The sequence below is a fragment of the Triturus cristatus genome, chromosome 10, assembly GCF_964204655.1.
Source record: "Triturus cristatus chromosome 10, aTriCri1.1, whole genome shotgun sequence".
NCBI classification, from domain to species: domain Eukaryota; kingdom Metazoa; phylum Chordata; class Amphibia; order Caudata; family Salamandridae; genus Triturus; species Triturus cristatus.
Window position 1 is genome coordinate 557,099,785 of NC_140593.1, and position 27,751 is coordinate 557,127,535.

General features: G+C 43.5%; 1 protein-coding gene across 1 annotated transcript in view; it reads left to right on the plus strand.

Annotated features, from left to right (window-relative positions):
- Nucleotides 1-13,484, plus strand: part of LOC146789719 (chymotrypsin-like elastase family member 1) — a 126,949-nt gene extending 113,465 nt beyond the window's left edge. The window contains exons 5-6 of the mRNA XM_085631182.1: nucleotides 11,317-11,466; nucleotides 13,436-13,484. Coding sequence (XP_085487308.1) covers nucleotides 11,317-11,466; nucleotides 13,436-13,459 — 174 coding nt within the window. The 3' untranslated portion in view covers nucleotides 13,460-13,484. The remainder of the gene's footprint in view (nucleotides 1-11,316; nucleotides 11,467-13,435) is intronic.
- The last annotated feature ends 14,267 nt before the right edge of the window (nucleotides 13,485-27,751 follow it).

Genomic DNA, 27,751 nt, shown 5'->3' on the forward strand with positions numbered 1-27,751 from the left:
GTCCGGCCCGTTCTGCTCCGCCTGCCTTCCTACTCTGTGCCAGGACGAGGAGCGCCGACGGCGCCGCGACGGCGAATGCCCATCTCCCCGCGAGGGTGCTGTATCCTCCAGCCCAAGAAGGTCCCTGGCTGCCTGCAGCGATCTAAGTTGGACCAGCCTGTGCTGCCATCGGAAGATGAGGCGAAAGGGATGACCCCAGGAGTACGCCACATTCTGATCTCGTAGGAACGTTGTCACTGGTCGAAATTCACGTCGCTTCTGCAGCGTAGAGGCCGCCAGATCCTGGAAGAGTTGAGGGCGGTGATCCCTGAAGAGTAAGTTAGTGACACTCCTCGCCTGTCGAAGAATACGTTCCTTGAGCTGGAAATCATTGACGCAGACCAAGATGTCTGGTGGGGGGGGGACCCCGAACCTCTCGGCAGCCCCACTCTGTGGACCCTGTCCATTTTGACCCCATGGAGATCATCGTCGCCAAGAATTTGCAAGAAGAGAGCTTCAACATCCACGCAGATCTCCCGCCTCGCCGCCCCAGGGCACCGCTCGGATACGGATGTTGTTGCGACGAGATCGGTTTTCCAGGTCTTCGGCGTGGGCCTGCAGATCCAAGTTCTGCTCCGTTAGTCGCAGCACCTCCTGTTGAAGCTGGTGGACGTCGCCCGCCAGGCCCAGATCATGCTCCTCCAAGGTTGCCACCTGTTCGCCAATGCGGTCCACCTCTCCTCTCACCTCTCGAAGATCTGAGGCGAGCTGGGAGCGGAGGTTCGAAATATCCTCTTTAATGGCAGAGAAAAGCTCCAACATAAAGGCTTTAGTGGCAGGCGCGTCCTCGTCTCGCAGCTGAGAGGGAGCGCTGGCACCCGGGGGCGTCGCCGGCTGCGACCCTCGTGGGGTCCCTTCTTTGCCCGTTTTGCCCTTGCGGGCCCCAGTCGACATCGTGTGCAATTTGGTGGGCGTATGGTATGCAAGACTGGGAGCGGACTCCTCTCCTGTCGGCTGGCTTCTCCACTGCGGGCAGCTCTTCCGCTATTTCTCCACCAGAGCCATCGCACTACTGGAGTCCCGCGCCAGTAACTCCTCGCCACACCTCACGGCTAGCCCACCGTCGCTGGAGGACACGGTCTGCACCTCTCCTCTACCCCCTGCCGGCCAGGCCAGCGTCCACTCCTCCACTGTATGGCCCCCGGATCAGCAGATAGCGCCTGAAGTCACCGCCAGGGCAGGGAACGCGCGTCCCATCAACCGCACCCCGGCCCCCACGTAGGCAAGTTGCAGGCCTCTCCCCTCAGCGAGGTGGGTCAGCAGCGACGCCCCACATGCACTCCCCCAGGGCCCTTGGGCCCAGCGACAGTCCAACGGGGGGGGGGAGGCAGGGAGCTCACCGATGTATGGTAGCAGCGATTCCAGGGATGAAGCAGGCCTCACACCACCAAGGTTCGCCCAGGCCCGAGTGCTGCACAGGAGGGCGCTCCCCGCCGCCGCAGGTCCTCTGCCGATGCTCCGCCCGGAGTGGAGCCTCTTCGGGACCCCAGGTCCCCGCCAGCACTTCCCTCCTCCAATGCCGGCCTCCGGTGCCCTCCGGATCACACCGCAGCTCCGATCCCGCCGCGTGGTCTGCTGGATATTCCCCTCCGGCCGGGCCGCCGGTCAATGCTCCAGAAGGCTCGCAGCCCTGGCGCCGGAGCAACGCCGTAGCGGGAGCGCGGCAAAGGGACCGCCCCCAGCCGCGATCCTACGCAAGGCGCCCGGTCTAGTCTGCTGGCCTCATGATAGGCCCCGAACGTCGCCAGTGGATCCGCCGCTGCCCCCGAGATCACAAAAATCCGGCAACGCACCTCCGGTGGACAAGCGCCAGCCCCGGGTGGCAGCCGGGAGCCCCAAGGGAAGGCGCAACACAAAGATGAGCAGGTACGGCGGCGGAGGGACTGAAAGCACGTCCTACTCCGTCGCCATCTTGGACAAGCCCTCACTGCTGCTTTTACTGTCTGTTTTAATTCTGGGGGTAATCCGTCTGGGTTGAACACAGCATATGTTCCAACAGCCTCACTTTCCCTGTTATCTAGGGTCATTCTGTATAGGACATCTTCATCTGGTGTCTCAAAGGCTATTCCATCTGGGGTACAGAAAATAGTGCAATTCATCTTGCACAGCAAGTCCCTACCTAACAAGTTCACAGGACTGGTATCACACACCACAAATCGGTGCATGTCTGAGAATTTCCCTATTCTAACCCTTACTGGTTCAGTAAGATAAGTTTTGATCTGAGTGTTGGACACACCAACCACTTGGATTGTTTCATCCGAGAGAGGAAGATTCTTTATATCAGCTGACCTGACAGTCGATCTTGTAGCACCTGTATCAACTAGAAAAGTAACACTTTCATCATTGATTTTTCCATCTACAAAAGGTCCTGCCTGGTCTATTTCTAGAGTTGCGTCAAGTACGCACTCTTCTTCCTCTCCTCGGCACCGTCAGAAGTCTCCCTCTGAATCACTTCCCTCATTTCTTAGCCAATATTGTGACACAGCGCTCGCGCGTTGTGGTTTGTTTACCTGTTCTTCGTTGTAGAATCCCGAATCCTGGCTGTACTTCTGGGATCCTTTGTTTTGTGGCAAGGGCGGTTTTGGCACCTGATTCTGCTGCTTAACAGCGTTCTGCTGTTGCTGCTGCAGGCCACACCCCTCACTCTGCACCCGTGAATTCAATGATGGATTTTCACTGTTAACACACGGCGGATTCTTACACTCGGATTTCCAATGCCCTAATTTTCCGCAATTGTGGCAAGGGAACTTTTTCTTGGCCTCCTCTATATTGCCTTTCCCTTTTCCTGGGCCAAATCTGGGTCTATTTCCTGGGTTATTTGCTTGTTCAACCAACTGAGCTTCCTGTCTTTCTGCAACTTTCACTTGTGCCCACATTGCCTTTTCTTTCAGCTTCCTTTGCTTTGCCTCAATCTCATCACTGAAGTATTTTGCATGTCTCAGGATCTCATCAATCTTTTTGCTCTGCCAGTCTACGGTATGCTGTCTTATCATCTCACTGATTTCAGGTCGCAAGCCATATATGAATCTATATACAAAATGGCTCAGATCCTTGTCACCCAGATGTTCATCTCCACTGAACTGTTTGAAAGCCAGTATTAGCCTTTCATAGTAAGCATGGACTGATTCTTTCACTTCCTGATGTGTTTGATCTATTTTAACCCAGTCTGTTTCTTTGGGAGGTACCCTATTTGTTTTGGGATTTCTGGGGTATTCCTTTGTTGGCCAATCTATAACTATCTTGCATTCTGCCCACAAGTCTGCTGGTACAATTATATCAAACAGACTATTGAGGTCAATTCAATTTCAAGTCTTTATTGCGATTTTCATCATAAAAGACAACATATAAAATTGAACAACTATAAAAAGAGGATACAGATCAGCAAAGGAGGACCTAGATCACATCAAATACAGCAGAAATGACATAGGCAGCAGCGGAAATTTAATAAATATTGGGTTAAAATAACCAGTAACCAATAAAATAACAATGTGACAAATATTTCATATTAAAATACGTCGTAAATAAAATAACCATATTAACAAGTGAGGCATAATTTGTGTGCGCGTATAACCCAAATCCAGTGGAGAAATTTTGCAACAGCAATGGTCACAGATTGTGAGGTGTTGGTTTTAAGACACCGCAAAGCCTCAACACCCGTCTTAAGACCTAATAGTAGACAGATTGGTTTTAGCAAGACCCGCCTAGGAATTCTATACTCCGGACAGATAAATAGGACGTGTGCTATACTTTCCCTTTGGGCAATGCAAAAAGGGCAGTCCGGTTTAAGGCCTACTCGCCATTTAGCTACAAAGGAATTGATAGGAAGAGTTCCCACCCTAAATTGATGGTATCGCTTCCTGTCTTCTACAATTGTAATGCAGTCCCAATAATTTTCAAAGAAAGGACTGTCCTTTTGATCCAGAAAGTCCGAAGTTAGAGACGGGCTAATGCTTGAGCCAAACCTGGTTTCCGTAACTACTCGCCAGTAAAGTGCTTTTAGAATTTTTCTGGGGGGGAAAACACGTAGTGTAGGTTCATCCCATAAACTTGCTAGGCCCATAGCACGATAAAGTAACCTGACCTCCCTCATCCATACAATCTTATGCACCTTATCAGCCCCTCTAACGTCCAGAAAAGCCCGGCCATACTCAGAGAGTTCAGGAGTCACCCAGAGCCTTCTCCAATAGGCCACTGGACGATAATGTGCGATGTCCTCTAAAAAGAAAACCCCCATATCATAATAGAGGGGTATTAGGGGAGTGGATACTGGGAGGCCGGTAATGATACGTAAAAACTTGCTTTGGGCCCGAGTTAATTGGGTAAGATTAATGTGACCCCACAGTTCTGCCCCGTAAAGAATTGCCGAACTTATCTTGGCATCATATATTTTAAGAGCTGGTAACAAGGGTCTAGTATGGGACAGGTGAAGCTCTTTGATTAGTGCACCCGTTAACTGGGCATGCTTAGTTAATAATTGATCAATGTGCGGTTTCCATTCTAGCTTCGACGCAAGAGTGATACCCAGATATGAAAAAACATTAGTCTGTTCTAATTTGGCTTTATTCATAAACACTGTCCCTCTGACGTGTTTGGATTTGTGCAAGACCATGAATTTAGTCTTAGTTAAATTAACAATAAGCCCATGATCCTTGCAGAAAACTTCAAACACGTCAATAGCTTTTTGAAGGCCTATTCAGGTCAATCCACAGCACTTTTGACAACTTCACAAATCGGTCAACCTGTCTATACCACTCGACGGGCTTCTCTCTTAGTCGAGGCAAATCATTGGTAAATGAAAAAATATCTTGTCTGGTCCATGGGACATGTACATATCCTCCTCCTGGAATCTCTCTCATGGGAAAAGCTGTCACTGTTTTCTCTTTTTCTCTCATAGGGAATGCTGAGTAAGTCCTGTCTGTTGTATCCTCTTGTTTTCTATACCATCTATTTTTCCATTTCTCAACATCTTCCCATTTTCGCAGCAAAGTGATCATATCCTTAATCTGCCCTATTCGGCCTGTATTGTTCAGGTTCGCAATGTCCTTATCTGTAAAATCCACTCGGTAAGGCTTTTGTAAAGCTTTTACCCTGTCCATGTCAATTCCCATTTCTCTCGCTATTTCTTCCAGTCTGTCATGTGTGTTCTTTGCTCTCCATGTGATGCTTTTACATAAAAATAGCAGTTCCTCATCCTGATAATTTTTCAGCGTTTCTGCAGGAATTGTCCCTACTATTAGCTCTTCCAATACCATGCGTAATTTTGCCACATCAATTGCTTGGGATTCTTTTTCTTTCCCCTTCACACCTTTCAGCCAATCATTCAATTCTTCAGCAGTTATCCCCATAGATTTTTCTACACTCACTGGTTCTGTCACCCTTTGGGGTTCTAAGATTGATCCTCCAGTCATCCTGTTCCCTTCCATACAACTGGGATTCAAAAACGGGTTAGTCTGTACATTCAATTCTCCTCCACATATGGTATGTCTCCACTGATTTTCTCCTGATCTCATTAATGTCTTTTCTGGCTGACTCCTCTGACTTTCTCCCGTTCTTATTACTGTCTGTTCTGGTGGAACAACCAGCCTATTGTTCACATATGGAACTGTTAAACCATGTTCACCAATTCTTTGCTTCTCAAAAATAGGCATAACGGGACCTATTGTTACAGGCACCGTAACTGCTTCAAGGTTTTTAGTCAGTTCCCTTATTTTCTCGGTCAATTCAAATGTGGTTCTTGCTAGTTCTCTTGTCTTTTCGTCCTCAGCCTCATTTTCCCTTTCTCTCTCTCTTTCCACAAGGGAATTACTGCTTTTCAACTCAGGTGTCGTAACCTCTGTCTTTATAACTCGCAGGGTGTCTCTCATTGGGGTAACTGATGTTCCTACCTCTGGTTCTCGTCTATACGGAGGTGGTCTTTTGAAGAACATGTCATCTAAGACATCGTCCTCAGACTCATTCGCCCCATATCTCCTGGTTTCTACATTATGTTCTTTCTCTGTGCACTTTCTCCCTTCAGTCTCCCCTGCGGTTCTTACAGGATATAATCCCTCAGTCATGCTGGCATCTCGCCATCTTCTCATCCGATCATGATGAGTTTCACGATCATATTGCCGCCCGAACATGTACCTGTACTTTCCTCCGCTTCTCTGCTTTTCTCGCTCATGCATGTCATCTTCCCATTCAGTCAATGCCTCAAACTGCGTCGGCCTAGGCCGAGGCTCTAAACCCATCATCCTCTCCCGTAAGTTTCTTAATATGGCCATATTAAATGAGCCATGTTCCGGGAAAGCTAAAACTCCATCCTCCTTGGTGTACTTTGCCCAATTGTCTAACCAAATACAGGTATGATACCCATATTTTGCAACCATGAAGGATGCAGGGGTTCTCGTCGGAGGAAGTAACTGTCCTTCCCTAGTCACAATCTCCTTGTCCTTATCGAACCAGGTCTTGACTTTACTAAACAAAGACTTCTTTTTCTTTTCCTCAGCGTGGTAATACATTTTCTCGTTTTCCACAACCCTTTAGTCCTTTCTACAACTGTACGATCTCCTGTCCAATTGCAGCGCGACTCACACTAACGCACCAATCCGGAGCGTTTACGTCACTGACTCAGTCCACGAATCCCAGCGCGACTCACACTAACGCACCAATCCTGGAGCGTCTACGTCACCCTGTACGTCTCCCAATCCCTGCGCGGCGTACTCTAGCGCACCAATCACAGTGCTTCCACCGTTCTAACCCACTGTCCAATCACAGCGCGGTCTTCCTGACGTCAGCAGTCGCTGCAGCAGCTCCTGCTCCTGTCTCCTGTCTCTCGTCTACCCCTCCTTTACAAAACTACTCGGTAGACTTTGTTTCAACTTCTACGAGTCTGTTAGTTACAACATATAAACATCTCCATTGTACGCTTCGCTAACCACAGAACAGCTGAAGACCTTTCTCACGAGAATCCCGCCTTTCCCGGGAGCAGCGCTTACCTCTGCCCCACTACAGAATCGTTACTTCCGTTGATAAAGTAGCACATCCCTCTACTCTACCCTTCTAGCAAGCACCAATTAACTGTTTTCTCCGGAATGCTCCCAAGAGTTTCACAATTGACCAGAATGCCTTTTCATTCACACACCTTCACACAGAAAATGTAGTACATTCACACAGAATCCTGTCTTTCCCGAGAACAGCGAACAGTCTGTCCTACTACAGAATTATAACACACGTTAACAAAGCAGCGCTTACCTCTGCTCTGTCCTTCTAACAAGCTCAGAGAGTACCTATTACCTTTCTAGTGATAAGCGTTATCGGAATGCCAAAAGGATCCCTGGTACCTAAGACCAGAACTTCACAGGTAACCTTCGCTATCATATACACTTCTCTCACACAGAAAATACGTCTCTAATGGCAACACACGGCGATGCTACCTCATCGAACCCAGACAATGCGACGCACAACTTCAATCGTCACACGTTTTCCCCTGTCTACATACAGGGCCAATAATTCCGCCTTTTCCGAGAGCAGCGCTTCCCTCTCCCCTACTACGGAACTGTCACCGACTTCCTACGTCCCAGAAGCCGTACGCACTACATAGAACTTAATACAACTTCAACATATAATGTTAGTACACATATCAATCAATAATCAATTAGCTTATATACACGCAAATTCACCAAACCAAGACAATAGATAACCATTCTTCTGCTACCAAGAAACTGGTGCAGATCGGAGCTTCCGAATCCCCTCTACTTCCAAGGACGGAGTGATTTCACAGTCACACGCACACACACACATCACACGCTGGTGGGGCCCATAACACCAACATTCATCCTACCACTCTATCCGTACCATATAAAAGGGGAAACCTTTCCGTTACTAACCAATCTGCATGTACCCTGAGGTCAATCGAATCATCTAGTTGTACATAGGTTTGGTAATAAAACTTAACACTCTAAATATTCAATAAACATATCAATGAAATAACCACCCGACACAGTAATTCAAACAGAATATTGTTTATCTAAATCAAAATGCAAGGAATGCCAAATAAATGCAAGATCATTTTTGTCATATTTACCTATTCTGGCTAATAGTCGTTTTCTAAGTCAGAACTGGTCCTCAGCAATTATTAAAGTTTTCTATGCCGTCATGTAGAGTCACCGTCCTCTCCGTCAGCGTCGGGACCTCTGATCATTGATTCGAGAAGAAGTGGCGCTAGACCTCTCTAGTCTACTAATATTTATACCAAAATTTACATTAATAACGTTACATTTCTAAAGTCCAGCGAATCCTATTGGTTAGCTCAAATTAAACAACCGGATTTCACTGCAACATGTGCAAATATTCCCATGCGCTTCTCTTCGCAAAGTTTTGAATAGCAAGGTTCTTTGTAGCAAAAGTTCATTGCGTTCGGACTTGACTTTGATAAAAAGTGTCTCTTTTCTTGTATAGATCCGGTTTACCATCTTTAAAAGTTAATTAATCATTACAAATTCTGCACGTTCAGGGGCGTCTGGCAGGATTCCCAGAAAGCTGTCATCAACATGGCCTTCCAGGTCGCACAGAGAACAGGGTCGCAGTCAGTGCAAAGCATCTTTTCATATTTTCATCTACTCGAGAATAGGCTGCAGTTGGTGGCCATTTTATAGCAGGCCACAATGGTCAACTTAAGCGAAAAAGACATAAAATCATAATTAATACATGGAAATAATTAAAACAGTGTTATTCCCCTGCTAATACCCTTATGTGTGTGTATTTATCTAGCCATTTGCGATATCTAAAGCCATTAATGCATATTTATTTTAAGCGCATAACACACTAACATCACATAAGCAACATCTATTTTGTCAGTTTGCATACTAACTTAGTTTACTTATCATTTAAGCCATGCAGATGCATTCCCACGTGTAATTCTTCTGTTAATAATGTTGATTAAACAAAACGCGGCAAATCATTAATTATTATAATTAATCAGTAGTACTTTTAATAATGACATACGAAAATGGAACAGGTGTTAGGTTTTATGATATAAAACCTGCTCCAGCAGACCGACACTGCTCTTCTTGTGTCAATAGATGGTTCACCGGATTGGGGAAAGAGGTGGGCATTGTGGATATCACAACGTGGTTCCAGAGTAGTGCCGCAAACACCTCAGGATGTCAGAGGCATTCATGGGTGGCACAGTGGCGTAACAAAATCTGAGGGGGGCCCACTGCAAAGTACATGGAGGTCCCCCACCCGGACTCACTTATGAGTTCTTAGGCCAGGGTACCGTGCGCATTGCGGGCGATGCAGGGACCTTTGTTACACCACTTGGGTGGCACAAGCACCTGATCTTGCTCCTCAGGGAACGGCCGTTGATGGCCTTCAGGAGTAGGATGTAGCTCACAGCTACAATGCAGGACACTAGGACAATCACAGGGACTCCGGGAGGCAGAGACGTCTTATTTAGCTTCTCACAGAGATTGCCTGGTCGTGCCCAGTTTTTTTGGTCAGGCTCTGGGGCTTACAGTGGGTGATGGGTCACCAGAGAGAAAATGAGGCCTACAATGCGATCACACTTGCCGGCCTAGCATCTACCATGGCTCTTGGTTGATTTTAGTGCTTAACGTTCTTGGTTCATTCTACAGGGGTCCCAGTAGAGGATGGGCCACCGAGAAACAATGGGACTGGTGATGGGGTCAAACACCAGCCTTGGAGCTGCAATAAATATTCACTCTGGAGCACATCTTTTGAGCAGATTAGCATCCTCGTGTCAGACTGGGCAGTGATGCAATCTTTGGTTTTGCTCTGACCTAACGACTTTAATTGTCTCACTGCACACATTATACAGCTGGATCACAGGCACTGACTTCGTAAAGGCAATGTCAGTTCTCCAGGCAGTTTACATATTTTTTTAGCAGGGTCTAGCAGATCTTGCCTTCAGTCCTTGGGGTTTAGCCCTTACCTCTCAAAGAGAGCAGACAAGTGGTCTACCCTTGGTCCTTGCCTTCCTCGACCCAGGTGTGCAGAGCCCATTGAGTAAAAAGCTAACACTGGAAAAACCAAAAGGGGCATGACTCTCATGACTGCAGGTTGTAGATCAATCTTTTCACTCCAGACAAGGAAAACAGAAGAGTGATTCGGTCTTTCACCTATCACACACAAACACTGGAATATGAACTTAGAGCTTTCCAGATCTCGAAGCGACAGAACATTCCAAGACACTGGAGGCCCATTACCCATGATAACCCTCATTTCGGGTGTATTTCCTTCAATGCCAATAGGAAACAGGCATTATTTTGATCCAAACACCTTGCAAAACAATTGCCTTACTTTGACTCAAAAATTCATATCCTGCAAAGTCATAAAGTATGCATGAAGGGAAAACAACTCTGTCCTCCCAATCCAGAATATGTAGGACATCCCTTTGTATCCAGCCCTCATCCCAAAATGCAACCCACATCTGACCCCCTTCAGTTCAGTTAGAAACATCAAAGCAAAGAGGAGGGGCCTGTATGGTGGTATCTGTTCTCCTCTCAAAGCCTAAGCGTAGACCAAATCCTTTGAAGCCAGCAAATTGCAATTGGCCCTGCCTGTTTCAAAGTGAAATCTGTCCCTGTTCTGTCAATCCTACTCAACATATACATGAGACTGGTGGCACATGTAATGTCTAAACATAATGTGCACATGCGATCATGCTAAGTTGTGTCACTCAAAGTGCAAAGCAGCTGAAATGGGCTGCCCCACTGGGCAATGGCATATATGCTGTTGTGCCTGAGACAAATATGAATGACACTTGGACAGACAGTGCATGAAAAGGGCATATCAAAAAACCCGTCTATGTAAGTGCATGTTTTTATTTTTTAAGGTGCTGAAGAGAGGCCTGAACTAAACAGGTATGAGGTGAATCTTACTCAAAAAAGGGCAAATTAAATGTGTGAAGCTTTTCAATGTTGAGGCTTATCTGGGGGTTATGCAGCATCAACATGTAAGAGTTTATTCAATGTATGACATCGCCTGCGATCAGGGCTGGCTTTAAGGCAATGCGACCGCACTGGGTGCTAACCAGTGTAGGGGGGCAGTGTTTAGTAATAACTTAAGATTTAAGTAATAAGGGGCACTTTTGCCCGGTGGTAGTGAGAGAATCTGAGGAGGCAGTCATGGGGTGTGGGGGCACCAATAAGTATTGTTGTACCAGGCGCCACCAGTGCTAAAGTCGGCCCTGCTTCGATCAAGTACCCAGAATTAAGATGGTCCTCCTTTTGTCGAACTAGAGAAATGTGTTATCAGCTTCTTTTATTCCTTCAGGGGGATTCAGGCGGACCTCTGAACTGCTTTGTGAATGGTGAGTGGGAAGTTCACGGGATTGCGAGCTACGCAGTGGTGCCATTTTGCAACACTTATGAGAAGCCAACCGTTTTCACCAGGGTCTCCGCCTACACGGACTGGATTGACGAGGTAAGTGCAAGGAGGGTTTATTCTTAATGTGATGGCTTGTTTCTTGTTCATACTACAAGGGTGTACCTAAGACGAAATAAATGAAACGCTCCTAGAGAGTATCAAACCTCTAAACACAGTTCCTAATATTTAAACTATAAAATAAATCCTGTCGAGAAGTTGAAACTTAACTAATTAGGCATTTCAAATATTTTGTATAGAACAACCACGACCCATTGTTAAGAGCCTCCACCTTTTTCCAATGCGCGAATGTCTATCAGGCTGAGCAAAGGGCAGACTGATCGACACTCTTCATGTTTGAGCTAGGAAGCCAGGCGCTATATATGTGCTAAATGCGCAGGTGCCTGGCTGCTTGAGCTGATATTTGTAGGGATGTAATTTCACAGCACGTAGCGCGTGACCTCTTCATCCCAACAAATTCGTCTGTGAGCCTCCCCCTCATGACGAGGTAGAGTGTCACTGATCGTCTCTGACTGGGGCGCTTCAGTTTTAAGCCTGAAGTTCCCAGGGGCGATTGTTCATCAGTGATGCTTGTCACAGAGTGGGGTGGATTCAGCAACTCTCCCTCACCCCATCCCACTCTGTGAGAGGTAAGGAAGGTCCTTGTCTCATTGGCTGACCCATGAAAAGGGCAACCAATGAGAAGAGTTGGTGGGATCTTCTTTCTGTCCCTTCCAACCCGAAGCCTCCAGGAAACAACCAAGACTTTATTCTGCTTCTCCCTCCCGCCACCCAAATGTCAATGTGATGGCAGGTAAGTAATACATTTTTAATGCATGTGTGTATGTATAAATATATCCGTATGTGCGTGTGTGTGCTCTGAATGGGTGTGTGATTTTGCATCTGCTAGTGAATGGGTGTTGTATGTGTGCACACTTGTGAATTGGTGTGAGTGAGTGTACATGTGAATGAGTGTGAGTATGTGCATATATGTGCCTGGCCCGCTCCTGCTGCCACTGGACTTGTATGTGTTTTATATTGTGCAAACCTAGCTAGGTAGCAACAGAGCGCTGCCCATTTAAGAGGCGGTTGGAGACACCGATATAAGATGGCGGACGTCAGGTTGGGTATCTAACTTCTTGAGTCACTTTTCAAATATTTATAACTGCCAAGGCCAGAATTCGAACCTTGATCCCAGGGTTCCAAAACAAAGTGCTGCATTTCATTTTTATGACCTTTGAAAGACATCATAACAATAACTATGTAAAGTATACAAAGTGGGTAAAAAGCTTGTAACTTTTTTTAAATTTCTATTATCTGACCTAAGGAGCTAGAAAACCCTTGACCCAGCACTACTAAGCTTCCTGTTGCATGTAAATATTTACTTTTCAATAGCACGCAAGGACAGCTATTTAGAAGTAGCAGTCATGAGAAAATAAAGGCTGGGCTTGATTCATTTTCGGACAGGGATAACAAGACTCCTCGTAGGTCATCACCGCAAAGTGTGGACTTGTGCAATCATCTGGCATTCGTCCATTGCCATGATCAAATCTGCATTAAAACATGATCAAACCATGGTCATTTATGGTTGGCCATTGACAAACCACAGATAGTATGATTTATCTGTCTATGCCAAGTTTTCAGAATAGCCGCACAAGATACATTTACATAGAAGCAGGAAATGGGAATCATTAAAATAATCAGTGGCTAGGGTGACATTTTGGAAGGCCTCTGCTCTTGAGGGCCAAGTTGGAAGCCACCTTACGGTTGAAAACAACTATTTAGCTTTGTCCCACACATTCCTCAATGGCCCACCTAAAACCTTTGCTGTTGCCCTGAGGCTCAGCTGACTTTACAATGTGGACCACACTAAATAACTTCTAGCACAAGGCAGAGCACTAACTACACCACAAGATTCAGATAATGGGCCCAAGTTGAGACTGTTTACTACTGTGTGCACTGTACTTCGAGGCCATCAAACCTTGATTCCAAAGTGCAGCATTAAATTCTGTTGTTCTTTCTCTTTCAGATATTTCGGGTGCACGGCCAATAGTATGAAGAAACATTCTCCTGAGGAAACACAGTTTATTTCAACAAATAAATAAGAAATTGTTTACAATATATGTCCGTTGTGATCAATTCGTTGAAATTCAATAATGGTCTTCTGTGATCATCTGTGAACAAATTCAATAAAAGCCATTGAGAGCAAGAAACGGGACAGCTTGAATGATAACTTGAGCTAGTTTACGTCAAAACTGAAATTCCAAAACTTGTGTGTCATGCCATGTTATTTAATTGTGGCTTCATAATGTCACTTAAAAGCCTGGAGTGTATATGAAGCATTAATGGAACATCGGAGGATGTTTGTATTTATTTATTTGTTAAGGCGTTTTGTACAGTGCTACGTGTCAGAAGGAATAAACAATATGCATTTGAGTCTTTTGTGTGTGTTCCCCAACCATATGGAATTGATTGAGTTTAATGTTAAGTGTGTTTGTAAAGTGCACTATCACTAGCGACTGTATCTTTGTGTTGAGCAGGTGTGTATGCACACCTAGCCCTGCCTGTGGTAGTTGGTTCATTGAAAAGCCAGGTCTTCAGCTTTTTGTGGAATTAGAGAGGAAGTTCTGTTGTGGAATGGGAGGTCGTTGCACACTTTAGTTGTGATGCAAGAGAATAACCATCCTGATCTTGTTCTATGTACGAGTTGAATGTGTGTGTGAGGAGTTTGAAATGAGCGAATTTGTGTATTCGGAGACAGTGGAGCTCCCTGAGTTGTGGTGTGGTGTGATGTAAGTTCTGTGTGGTAGGTTGAGGATGAGTCCAGCTGGCGAGTTCTGGATGGTTTGTTGTCTTCTACTGAGTTGCTGGTGATCCTGGCATATATGGTGTTCCTTTAGTCAACTTACTGATGATTAGGGCATGAGTCACAGTCCTAGTGTTGCGTGTGAGCCATTTGAAGATCGTCCTCCATCTTCAGGGTGTGTAAGCAGGATGCAGTGACTGCTTTGACATAGGCAGTCATGTTAAGTTAGCTCTCCTGGAATAATCAAAGGTTTCTGGTGTGGGTCAGAGTTTGGCTGGCCACCAGTTGAAGTTCCTTTATGAGGTGTTTTTTCTGAAGATCACTACATCTGTCTTGTGTGAGATGAGCTTGAGACAGTTGGTTTTCATCCAGTTAGCGACTTCGGTCATGCATGTGGTGAACTTGTTTCTTGTGTTGGGTCTTATCCGAGAGGCAAAGCATGAGTTGTCATCAGCATAGGAGAGGATGTTGATTGTGTGTGTGTGGATGACATTTTTCGGAGGTTTCATGTATGCGTTGAAGATGTTGGGGCTGAGTGAATAACGTTGAGGCATTCCACAGATGACTTTGACGGCTTCTGAGGAGTAAGGTGCCAGGCATGTGTTTTATCGGTTAAGAAAGCAGATACAGCGGAGAACGGGTCCATGGATGTCAGTCTCATGCAGGCGAGTGTTGAGCTTTGGATGTGAGACTGTCAAATGCTGCTGAGCGGTCCAGGAAAATGAGAGCTGCAGTGTCACCTGTCAAGATCATGCAGATGTCCTCTGTGATGAGTGCCATTTCTGTACTGTGGTTGGGCCTAAAGCTGTGTGAGCTGGTGACTGCTGAGGTGTCTGTTGGTTAGTTTCTCTAAGATGCTCATTTTAGAGAAGTTGTTACAGGAAGAAACTTGAACTTCAATCCATGCTTAATTTGACATACAAAAATAGAGTGATATCTTGCATAGGCGTTCAGCTGTTAAGTTGTGTACATTGTCAGATTATTTTCATAGGATTTACGTGGAGTTAATAGACACTAACATAACCCATTTGTTCTTCTGGAGAATGTAGTTACTGCACACTTTAAGGTTAAAATGAGTTACATGCCATTAATGCAAGATTTTATATAAATATGCATTGTCTTTGTTAATGCTTCAGGATTTCTTGATGTTTCTGGAATTGCACTGCCTGAACTGACCAGTACGTCGAACCCCCTTGAATTGAATGCTTCCTCACCATTAAATCTATCGTCTGGTCACTTGCAAGGGTTTGAAAATTTGAAGATCAACGGTGATGCGTCACTAGGTAAGTGTGCAGAGGGGTTTGTTACTTGCTTTGCTGGCAGTCAGAACTTTAAGGGGATAAGACTTAGACAATGAACTTAAACCGGTTTGGTAGGTGTGGATATTATCAATTGTGACACGTGATTGATTTTTGGTTTCTTCACCTGTGCAATCGTTAACATTTTACATTATCAGACAGTGTTCTGAAAGAAATTTACTTTTGTACCAACAACTAAATGTCTAACTGATTTAGGTCGGGCATTCTTAGATAGTTATGATCATAATGTGATGTGTGATGTTGCAGTAATGTTGACCTAAGGTATTTTCTGCCACTAGGTAACCGGCAATCCTGAATCCACTCAAGTGTAAGGATATTAAGGTTATTAATGAATGGCGAATAGTGCAGCATTTGATAATGGTCTGGATACCTAGTTTGCATAGCAAGCCTTATGTATACATTTTGTACCTAGTCCTAAAATTAGATTTTTGAATCCATTTAATTCTTAATTTGCTTGGCAGCAGGATTCTACACCAGGGATATTATCGTTCCTGGAAACTCTACATTTTTTTATTTTTTTTTATTTCAGTAACGTTTTAGCAGCCTTCTAGGGTAAATGGAGGAATTGGAAATAGTGGGTGAGAATTCAAAATAAATTAAAGGGTTGGTGGCATACATTTGACTTGCATCCCCTAAAGGTAATCGATATGGGCCAGTGGCTGAGAGGTGCAAATGGGGCATTTTCCAGTATTGGATCAATGGTTGAGTCTCATGCTTCTCCAGTATTGGTTCTTTCATAAATTCACATGCTTGAATCATTCACCGTTGTCAAAGTGTGAGTCCCACTGTATAACTAAAAAAGCAGTGTAATGTTAAACTTGGCTTGGAAAGGCTATTAAACCTTCACTTTAGTAACATCCCTATCATTTAAAGGAAACCAAACTCCAACCAATCAGGTTGCAGCATTATCTAGAACACTCCCCTAAAAGGCTTCGGTCTCTAAGATTTTCTACCGCACTTCATGTGTGGGAAGTCTGCCCTGAGCTCTGCTCAGTTCAACTTACTTATCTACTGAATTTCAAAAAGAGATTGTTATACTTTGTATTATCAGCTAACATCTGCAGAACAATTCCGACTGTCTACAATGTCAGATCTGGCTAAAAAAGGTATTTTCGGACTGGAACCTGTGGGAAGAAGAGGCTGCATTCTGAAGACCAACACAAAGACTGCATATACTGTTTCTACCCATCTGACAAGGTAATGGATTGCTAACTCTGCCGTACTTTATTCAAAAACCTTAAAGGATAAGCCCGAAGAAATGGATACAGATATGGAGCAAATGTAACGATTACGGAGGAAATAGATGTACTCCACCCAACTTGCCAACAGATGAATCTCGGGACGAATTAGATTCATAAAAGAAAGATTGCCTTAATCAAGAAAGATAATACCTGTAATGTCTGGCTCAAGTTCCACTACATAATACAGTTTTAAATGACATTGATTAAGTGCTATCTGTATTGTTTTGTGGTATTATAAAAAAACAAAACCTTAAAGGATAGGGGGGTGATTGGATTATCTTTGGCTTTTAGTTTTGGAAGCGATAGTAATACTTTCTGGGGAGAATAGTGAGGACTCTTCCTCAACTTCCAACAGAGTACAAAAAAGGGAGAGGACCGAAGTTGTCACATTATGAGCCTCCCAAAAAGTCTAAAAAGAAAAAAAGACTTTGCATGGGTCGTCTAAGGTGAAAAGTCCCTGGGATAAACCCTCTCAAAGGTAGGATGCATGATATCTCCTCAGAGAAACAAGAAAAATCTAAATCCAAACCTTCCATACCACCCCCTTGGGTTTCTCACAAATTCAAAAGACCATAGACTAGCGCACAATCGATGAAGAAATAGCCTACTATGCTGTCAGCATTGACCAACATGACCGTGACAATGGTGATCATCAGTTCACTGACAACCACGTCGATGACTAGTCAAAGGCGACAATACCATTAATGATCAAGTTAGTCTCTGTCCTTTCGGAGGCAACACTCTCGACTATGAAAAGTACCACCTATGGTGCCGGTAAGGCCATTGTCTACATCTCCGACGAAGGACAAACTAAAAAGTGGTGAAAACTGCTTCTTTAATGCCAGAGCACACATCTTAATTGAGTATCCCCCTCATCTAGTCATCTCCAGGATGAGCGATGACGGTCCATTTGATGTGGCACATAGTGAATTGGAGCTGCACATCAAGTACCAGCAGGATGAAGAGGAAGGAGACAAATACTATGGCCATGGGTGTTCTCTTCCTCAACATGAGACACTACATTACACAGATCAATTCCAGTCACTTCCGCAATAATCTTTCCAGCAAGACGTGATGTGTACCTAAAGCACTAGTGTCCGACTTACGACTGATGCTCAGACTACTACAAACGATTCCCAACTAAATCAGCATGACTTAAGCAGGTTTCAGTGCCTCTTGAAACCCCAGAAATACAGCCTTCCGCTCCACAAACGCCACGTAATATACCAAGAGCCATTTCTCAAAGGCATACAACACAATAAAAAAATAACCCAGTGGATGATTGTATGGCTTCAGATGAAGGAAGGGGAAGCGAGAGCTGAACATACTGAGTGGAATATTTTTTTCCGGCTCCATCTCTAGTACCACAACCTGCAGACTCTCCACCTGAAAATATAGGAGGATTTCATAATGTCCTATAAAGAGTGGCAAAGATTTGACCTTCTTTAGACTACAAAACAGACTGTTTCATGTACATCTTCAAATAAACATCTTGCAGCCCCATCAGAGCTATTCCTGTTGTGAATTGTTTATGGTAGCAAGGTATGAAAACGATAAAGTATCCGCAACAGTAAAGGCAGTTTTGGCACGTTTAGGTAAAAAATATAAAGCTCCTGAAAATTCTCAAGCTTGCCTAATTGGACACCCAAAGCATAACTCCGTTGTAACTCAAGTGGCCCAGCCCCATTAAAAAAAAAAAAATCAGCACCGATATTCGCACCACCTGATAGAGAGGGAAGGCCGTTTGACATAATTGCAAAGTTTTTCCTGTGTCAACATGGACGGTGCGAGCTGCTAATTCTTTGGCAGTACTCCTATACTATGGAACGATGTGGTAAAACAAGGCACCATAAATAGATGACGTCCAGTAAGAGGCCAAGAAGATCTTACAAGGAGAGTGAGCCTCCTTGGAAATAATTGCTTGCATGATGGAAATTGCTTCCACAGGCTTTAGACAGCTTGCATGAGCAGCAGTCCTTTAAAGGTAGGGGTGGTTGAAGGACACTACTTTTAAGACCTGCAGTGCAACCAAAATTTAGTCCTACCATATGATGAAGCTCTCTTCGTGAAGCATATTGGCATAGCTTTACAATCCACAAAAACGGATAGAGGAAAGTCTTTTTGTACTCTTCAATATATAAAACTTCCTTTTCATGGAGCATGAGGACAATTTGCTTATAGAGGAGGTTTCCAGCAATACAGCTAGGAAACCTACCAACCTACATCACAGCAGTTTCAACCACAATCTCAACAAAGGCAAACTCCTTCAGCCTACGCAAGGCAAACCCAGAGAAAAAAGTGGGGCGCACAGGGCAAGGATGACTGAAGGCGACAGTGACGGGACACTGGCACCAGCTGCAGTTCAATCTCCTCTTGCATGCCTCGAGGCAAAATGTCCAATCTTTGATCTGAATAAAATAACAGACCAGTAAATGTTGGACCTAATCCCATTCGGTCATACATTGTCATTCATTCAAAAACCTCCTCTGACTCCACCCCGGAAGTCCCCGCAACAACATCTAGATCTTCTGAGGTTAGAAGTCCGGACCATGCTCGTAAAGGAGCCGTAGAACAATTCCCTGGAAACCAGAAGGGAAGGTTTGTTTATTTCCATATTCCAATTTATCCACGCCATCAATCTATAAGGTTCATGGTAGCAGGCAGCCATTATCAGTTCAAAGTTATCCCATTCTGTCTCAAATCATCTCCCCATATCTTTATTAATTGCCTAGCTCCGTTAGTCGATTTTCCTGAGACTGGAAGAATACCAAGTATTTCCATTCCCTTGAGTGGTTGGTCAAAACGCCTTCTCAACAAACTGCGCAGTGGTCAACCAAGGCATGCATACGTCTTTTCAACAAATTAGGCGTTATGTTAAACTCACAAAAATCAGTCATACAACAGTCCACAAAAATAAAGTTCCTGGGGTCTACTCTGGATACAGTGTCAGGCAAGGAATATCCAACACCAGAAAGACCTAACAAAATTGATGCAGTTGACCTGTGTAGTGCAAGGAAAAGTCCCTTTCAGTTCACCTATCCAAATCCCTGCTAGAGATTGTCCTCATTCATTACTTTGGTACCGTTCTGCCGCCTTCGAATGCGGTAATTGCAAGAAGACTAGACAGGCAATGGATCAAAATGTAAGGATCCTTCAACTATACAGTTGGTGTCAATCCCGGAATAAAAAGGTCACTCTCTTGGTGGGTTCGAGAGACCAATCTCTGCACAGCCTAACCTTCCTACCCCAAGTTGCACGACCGGTAATCACAACAGATGCTTTCTTAGAGGATTGGGGAGCTGATCTCCAGGATTTGCAGGTCAGCAGCGAATGGAAAGCATCTGTTACTTGTGCACATCATTTTTTGGAACTCAAGGCGGTACACCTAGCTGTACAAGCGTTTATGCCAAGGATACAAGGGTCAGTAGTGCTCATCCGCACAGACAACACCACAGCTATGCATTATATCAACAAGTAAGGGGGCACAGGATCCCAAGCACTGTCCCAATAGGCACAGAAGATATGGAAGTTGTCAATCAGTCATCAGATAAGGCTTAAAGCAGAACATGTCTGGGAAACTGTATGTCATAGCAGACACACTTAGCCGGTTTAAAAACTGCCACTAATGGGAGATCAAGCAAGAAGTTCTAATGGAATTTTTTGTGGGGCACACCAAATCGAGACCTGTTTGCAACTTCCCAATATTGGAAATGCTAATTCTACACAGGCTGGCATCCTCAACAAGTTCGTGGGGGGGGAATGTGTTTTCGATAGCATGGTCAGGGATCTTTGCTTGCGCTTTTCTGCCAATTCCTCTCCTAACCAGGATTCTCAGAAAGATGAAGGAAGAACCTTGCAGGATAATTCTTATAGCTCCAAGATGGCCAAGCCAACATTGGTTCAGAGCTACTTCTATCAGAGACAGCACATCCAGCTACAACCACTTCCATCTCTACTGATGATAAACCAAGGTCAAGTACTTCAGTTGGACCCGAAATACCTACACTTTTCAGCTTGGCTTCTGATATCAATGAGTTTGCACACTTGAACATCCCAAGAGAATGCAAAGATATTCTAGCTAGAGCAGATAGTACAACCAAAACTTGGTCTTAAAAAGAAGCGGTTTTTCATCTGGTGTCAACAGTCAAAATATACCCTGTGTCATCTGCACCCGAGGGAATTGTTCCTTAATTGTTACACCAGGCAGTCAGGTCTCGCTCATGCCTTAAAGTACACTTGGCGGTCATATCTTGTTTTAGGTCATTGTCCCCATCATTATGAATTAGCAGGCTCATCAAAAACTTCTCAAAGGGCCTTGTAGAGTTTATCTGCCAGTTATCCACTTCCTAAACCAACTATAGCAAGATGAAGAACTACAGCCGTACATGTGTCTTCAAAAAGTTAGCACACTTTTACAGACTAAAGTGCGACTTCATTCTACCAGACGTTTATCAACTTGGACAACTTTGTTTGCCTGTGTATCTGTACAGGATATTTACAGAGCGGTGACACAGGAAAAATAGTCCCACTATTACGCAGCACTACTGCTTGGATTCCACAGTTCTCAGAGATGCATCTGTGGGTCAGGCAGGATTACGTTACCTTTTACAATAAAGGTGAGCTCTCAGTGAGTTATACCCCACCATCCCCTAACAGATTGTGCACTTTTAACATTACCTCCAGTATTGGAATCTTTCATGGATTCACATGCGACGCACTTTATTCCCCTGAAAGTCTTGCCTTCTGGTACTAGTTCATACTCACACTTGTTTTCTAAAAATCTGAGAGACCGAAGCCTCTGAGAGACCGAAGCCTCTGAGGGGAGTATTCTAGAGGGTACTACAACCTGTTTGGTTTCTTTTAAATTGAGTATATGTTAATAAAGTGAATATTTTATAGCCTTTCCAATCTGTTTAACATTGCACTGCTTTTTTAGTTGTACCGTTGGATTTACACTTAGGGTAAGGATTCAGGCATGTGAATCTATGAAAGATACCAATACTGGGGAACCACAGTTACAGGTAAGTAACTTATTTTCTTTTGAATTATTCCAGTTAAGAGTGGAATGTTTAGCTACATTTTACATGACAGTATTAAAGATCTACTTGTTACAAAGCATTCTTTCTTGTTTTGGCATTGTTTGCTCAAAGGTGGCTAGACTTCAATTAAGGCTACCGCCCAGCTATCATCTGATATGGCCATTTCCACGTTTCAAACTGCATGTTGTATTCTAAGGAGTCAGAGCTATACTGTCCCATGTCTTCACCTGGAAGAAAAAACGTAATTCAAATTGCTGCAAACCTAATTTAATTTATAGTGAATTCTGCCAATGCATATTCCTTCCACACTTTTTAAGAAAACCAGATCAACTAGGGGTCCGAAGTATGCACAGCATGTGTATGTATTACAGCCTTGAGAAAAATATACACACTGGTTGGTTACATTTTTTCATATTGCCAAAGAAGCAACATTATCAATCAATCAAAAAGACTTTATTTCGATTGTGTAAAATCATAAAAGTACATATAAAACAATTCATTCAAGTACATATTCAGTTAATAAAATAGTCCATACTAGAAAAAAAGAAAATGGCATACAGTTTAGTCGACTAGCAAGGGCCTTTTTAAGAAAATCAATCAGGCTATATTGTTGCTTAATAGTTTCCTACGAATTAGCCACATCGCAAACAAGAACTTGGAAATTGCTATCACAACAAGTGGACTTTGGTCACTTCGCAGAATCCTGAAAAAATCCAGGTAACTTCTAATACCCAGATTTAGGCATAGCTGGATAATCCATTTTTTCCGAATACCAGCATATGCGGGGCAAAAGAGGACAACGTGTATCATGGTTTCCTTTTCAGATGAGCAGCCCGGACAGCTATGTTCAAGGGCACCCACCCATTTATTAGTAAAAGAATAGAGGGGGAGTGTCCCGTATCTGAACTGTAGAAACAGCTTCTTTGCAAAAGTGGGCTGAATAACATCGAGGTCAGGTACAAAGGCGTAGTGACATTTAACATCTAAAAAGATATCAGTCAGGCTAGATGGCTTGACTACACTATAAGCTTTTGTTAGAAAGTAATCTTTAAGAGTGGTGGCAAGGGTTTTTTTGGGAATGCCTAAAGTAGAATTCTCTGGATTAGTCCAGAGGTGGGCAAGACCAATGTTGGTTAATGTCTGCCTAACATACTGGAGCCAAGGAATCTTGTCGGCCCCTAGTAAACTCAAGATTACTTTCAATTAGTCTCTGTAACATGCCAACTCTGGTGTACTCCACAATCTTTTCCAGTACATCACCGGGCGAGAGGCAATGACCTCTAAAATAGGACGGATGTTAAGATCCAACCTCAATGGCATAAGCGGGGTATTGATTGGAAGTGATAGAAGTTTCCTCAAGAAATTATTTTCAGTGATAGATAGATCCTTAGCATTGGTGTGTCCCCATAATTCCGCCCCATACAGTGTGGAAGATCTAGATTGGACACGGTAAATTTCTAGTGGGGCACTTATCATTTTTAAACGGCATTTTTTGTGGACTTTAAGGATGCCCCCCACAGCCTGGTTGAGTTTTAAATTGGCTTTGCAAATTTGAGGGCACCAGCCTATTTTGTCATTTAGGGTCAGGCCTAGGTACTCAAATACAGAGACCCGATCCAAGGCGACTCCTTCCATTTTGGGATGTGGATAATTGGAGGATTTTATATTGAAGGCCATATATTTAGTTTTGCCTATGTTGACCATCAGGTTCCTTTTTTTACAAAAGGTGGTAAACTGATCTAACACCCGCTGCATGCCCATTGGGGACTTGGACAGCAGCAGGGTGTCGTCAGCAAACATAAGGGCAGGGATTTTTCTGGAGGCCAATTTTGGCGCATCTATGTCGGTGGCATCAAGGAGGTCAGCAATAAGGCCATTAAGGAATAAGGAAAACAGGGTTGGGGCAAGAACACAGCCCTGCCGAACTCCCTTTGCAACAGGGAATGGGCCGGTCAGGTTGCCATGTTTTCCATATCGAACTCTAGCATAGGTCCCGTCATGGAGAAACTTCAGTTGGTAACATAAATATGGCGGGACACCCATGCCCAACAATAGATGCCATAGCTGATTACGAAGCAACATTATAGTGTATGAAATCAAACATGAGATTTTTGTACAGTGCATGTCCTGAATGTATGTATTTAAAGGCTCTCATATGTGATAATGAAATAAGGTGGCTCACTGAAATATATTTTGATAGGAGCACAGAACGTGTTCAAGCTGGAAAGCTGAGATTGATCCCAGGTTTTCTAGTTTCACATTGTGCAATTAAGCCCCTAGATGGGTATCTCTTACTCCTGTTATACATCATAGGTTAATAAATTTGCCTGTCATTCTTGACTCATGAGGTTAGAGTGTGGGTGGCAAGCAGAAGCCATATGAAAGCTCACTTTGTTTTGGGTATCGAGTGTCAAAGATATCGAGCTGAGCCAGGCATCTGGGTCATACTTGCAGCCGCTCACCCTCCATCTAGATTTTTAGGTCAATGTATGAAATGTGATGTAAAATGCTCCAGTTGACTCCTTTTGTGGGAGTGGAGAACCACCTGATCCCCGAACCCACATGAAGAAATGTAGCTCGTTCTCTTCGCTATCTTGCTCAGTCAATCACTTTCTAAATTCACAAGCCGCCACTTTTGTGTGAATCCTGGATACAAAATGCACGTCTTTGAAGTATAGCAAAGGAATTGACAAACTCCCAATGATCTTGCCCCAGACTGATGAGTGCAGCTACATCCTGCTTGCAGCAAAACCTTTTTTTTTCCTCGTAAACTATGCATCATGCTTATGAATGTGTCCACGTCATGGGTTAAAGGGCCATCAAGTGTAGAAGAAAAAAAACTTTATTTGCTCAGTCCTGCATCTCTAACAAAGATTCTGTAATACATGGGGTTCTGTAATCCATGTATAAACACCTTGTCTAATTTCTTTATAATCAGCTACTTGTGACGCACCCAGTCCCAGATTATAGAGAAGTGTCAGAACTCAACAATAAATGTTTTCACTCGAGTTGAGACATCACCATGCCTGCTGCCAGAGCCAGCAGCAGAGGTGAAAGGCAGGTCAGGTCACGGAGCATAATTGAAGCTGCTGTTAAAAGCAAGGAAAAGGAAGCCTTGCTTTTCTTTCTTTTGCCCTGTTTCAGTGACCAGCAGAGAGAACATGTTTGTTTTTTGTACTCCATAGATAATAATAGAAAGGTTAAAGCTAGAATCCTTGTGCGTGTTTCTAGACATTCAGAGCTTACTGCAGCTTTTATATTTTCACCTGACTTGTATTGAACTGTTTCTAATCTATTTGCAACAAATCTCACTGGTTTTTGATGGGTTTAATTTTGCACTAGAGGTTTGATTTGTATTCATGTTTGCAAACATGCGCTTTCATTTGAACAATCCATGCACCAAGGTTTTAAGTGGTTTGTAGGAAAGGTGATTGTGTTTATATGGGATAAAGAACACTCTGGGGCACATAAGGATATTTCTAGTGACCTTTGAGTTCCCGAACCTTATAAAGGCACTCTGCCTTTGGGCCGTTCCTCTATACGGTTATGCGATTCCTCTGTGACTTGCAATATTCTTCTAATATACAGCAGGGGGTGCTTTATCCCTTATAGAATGTTTATTTCTCAGTTTGGGGTGAGAGCTGGGTTGACATCGATAGCCCATTTAATATTGTGCTTCTTCAAATACTTTCAGTTTATAAGCAAAATCGTGGCAGCTTATGAAGGTGTGACCATGACTAACTTTCTTTAAATCTGCTAAATTTGTTTGGTCTATGTATGTTTTTCAGATCACTCCACGTCTACTCTTCCCGAAGAGTCCCCATATCCAGTTCCAAACACAACGGTTCCTTTAACTCATCTGAACAGCACAGATTCCAAACCAGATTTTGAAGTGGATAACACTGCTCAAGATGGAGTACTAAACCAGACTGATCTTTCTTTAGCAGATGATGTACGGCCAATGGAAGATTCAAATCTGCAGGCCGAAGAGATGAAGCAAGATTAGCAAACAGTTGGACCGTGTTTGACTACACATGCCACATTTTTTAGAAACAAAACAAATGAGTAACTTGGTGTTTTTTTGTTGTTTTTTTTTTACTTTTTCCTTGGGAGCTGGTTACAGATTCTTGAAACACTAGTGTTAGTTTTTAGAATTGTTGACCAGATGGTAATGCGCGTATGCCCTTCCAGCCATTTGGTGGTCAGCTAAGGGAACGCACTTTGGGTTTTTCTGCCAGCTTGTGCAACACGTTTGACCATATGAGACGTAAACTACCACCCCAGTTGCACCCTGATTGGTCATTTTTTAAACAGCAGTTTGGTTAGCAGTGCAAGTTGATACGCATAAAATGTGGAGTCATTTTGATTATGCTGGAAAGTAATTTGGAGATTTAACACCTCACTGCTAATAAAAACGCAGCATTATACTACATAAAATAAGGAGTTTATGTGGCTTTATCAACAGTTACACTTTCTACGTTATGTGAAGGCTCTGCTGAGTTGCACTTCAATGTTAATGTGACTTTTGAACTGGACAGCCCTATCCACTTCATCTTCCTTTCGAATAATTGCTCGTTATCTTGGTCATTGTTCCTTGTAATTGTGTATATTATGTATGCCTAAAGGTCAAATTACTATCAAAATTTGGATAAAGTAAAAAAAAAAAAAAGAAAAAATGTAAATTAACAATCTGAAGAGCCGATATGGAGCATTGCTTTGGTTGAATCTTACTGTATTTTTTCAGTTCCAGCTAGGAGTTTAAAAACTTTTTTTGAAGGCTGAAGTTAATTGAAAGCCTCATCTTTGAATTAACAAATTATTTAAATACATCGACTATTAAATGTGAGGTGAAAATTGTTTGCTATGGGTTCATCTGAATGTTTTTTAATTGTGCAGTTTTTAAATTAACGGTGCACATTTGAGGTACAAGATTATGAAGGTGCACCACGTAGCATTTTATTAACTTGGTTAAAAAAATATTTTCTATAATTACTTGCGTGACTGGTGCGAAAACATTTGTAATTTTAGAGTCACTGGGATGGCTGTGTAAGCTAATTTTATGAAATTGTTTACAAACTGCTTGAGACACTTTAATACTCTGCTCAATAAACATGAGTGAAGTTGACACTAAAACATTTGTGGAGTCATTTGTTAAAGTTTTAAGATTCATTGTTTTGTCAAAGATGCATCAAAATGCAAGGAAATTCCAGCACAGGTGTATGTAACAAAACCTTGCACAATGATAATCATGTGAAGTGCAACCAGTTAACATTCAAGTGTCTTATCTGGAAATTAGAATTTTCACTCTTGGTTGGTGCTGATGTTCCCTAAACTAGAGCATGCCTTGCCACAGTCATTGCATGGATAACAACAAATAATGCTAGAATGCAATTTCATCCGTTCACGTGTTGGCCTTCATTCAGTTTCCTGACCTGGTTGTTTTAAGTAGGGTGTTGCAGAAGGCTGGGTTTTCCTAGGAAAGACATCTTGGAGTGGAAAGAGGTTTGTGATATTTGGATTTACGAGACTGCCTTACGCTATAGGCAAGAGTTAGTTTACAGGGGCGTAGCGTGGTCCGTAAGCCAGGAATGCAAGCTTCAGATTTCCCAACACACGTTGGCGGATCTTGTTAAAATGTGGTGAGAAGGACACGAGGGGGGCCTAAGGGTCAGTGGAAAGGGAGAGGAGTGCAGATTGTTAGGGGTACTTCAAACACAATCGTTTTCAACTAATCAAGTTTTAAGGCGGAGATGAGTGTGTGTGTTGTCGGTGAGGGCATGACAAAATCCAGAGTGAATCCAGTTTACACCTCACCATACCAGACTGAAACCACCTTGACCCAACTATATGCTACCAAATACATTTTTTGGAGGGATATATCGGGGGCACCTCCCCCTCTAAGGCAGAGGAGTGTCTCCCCACGGAGCAATTAAAAACGGA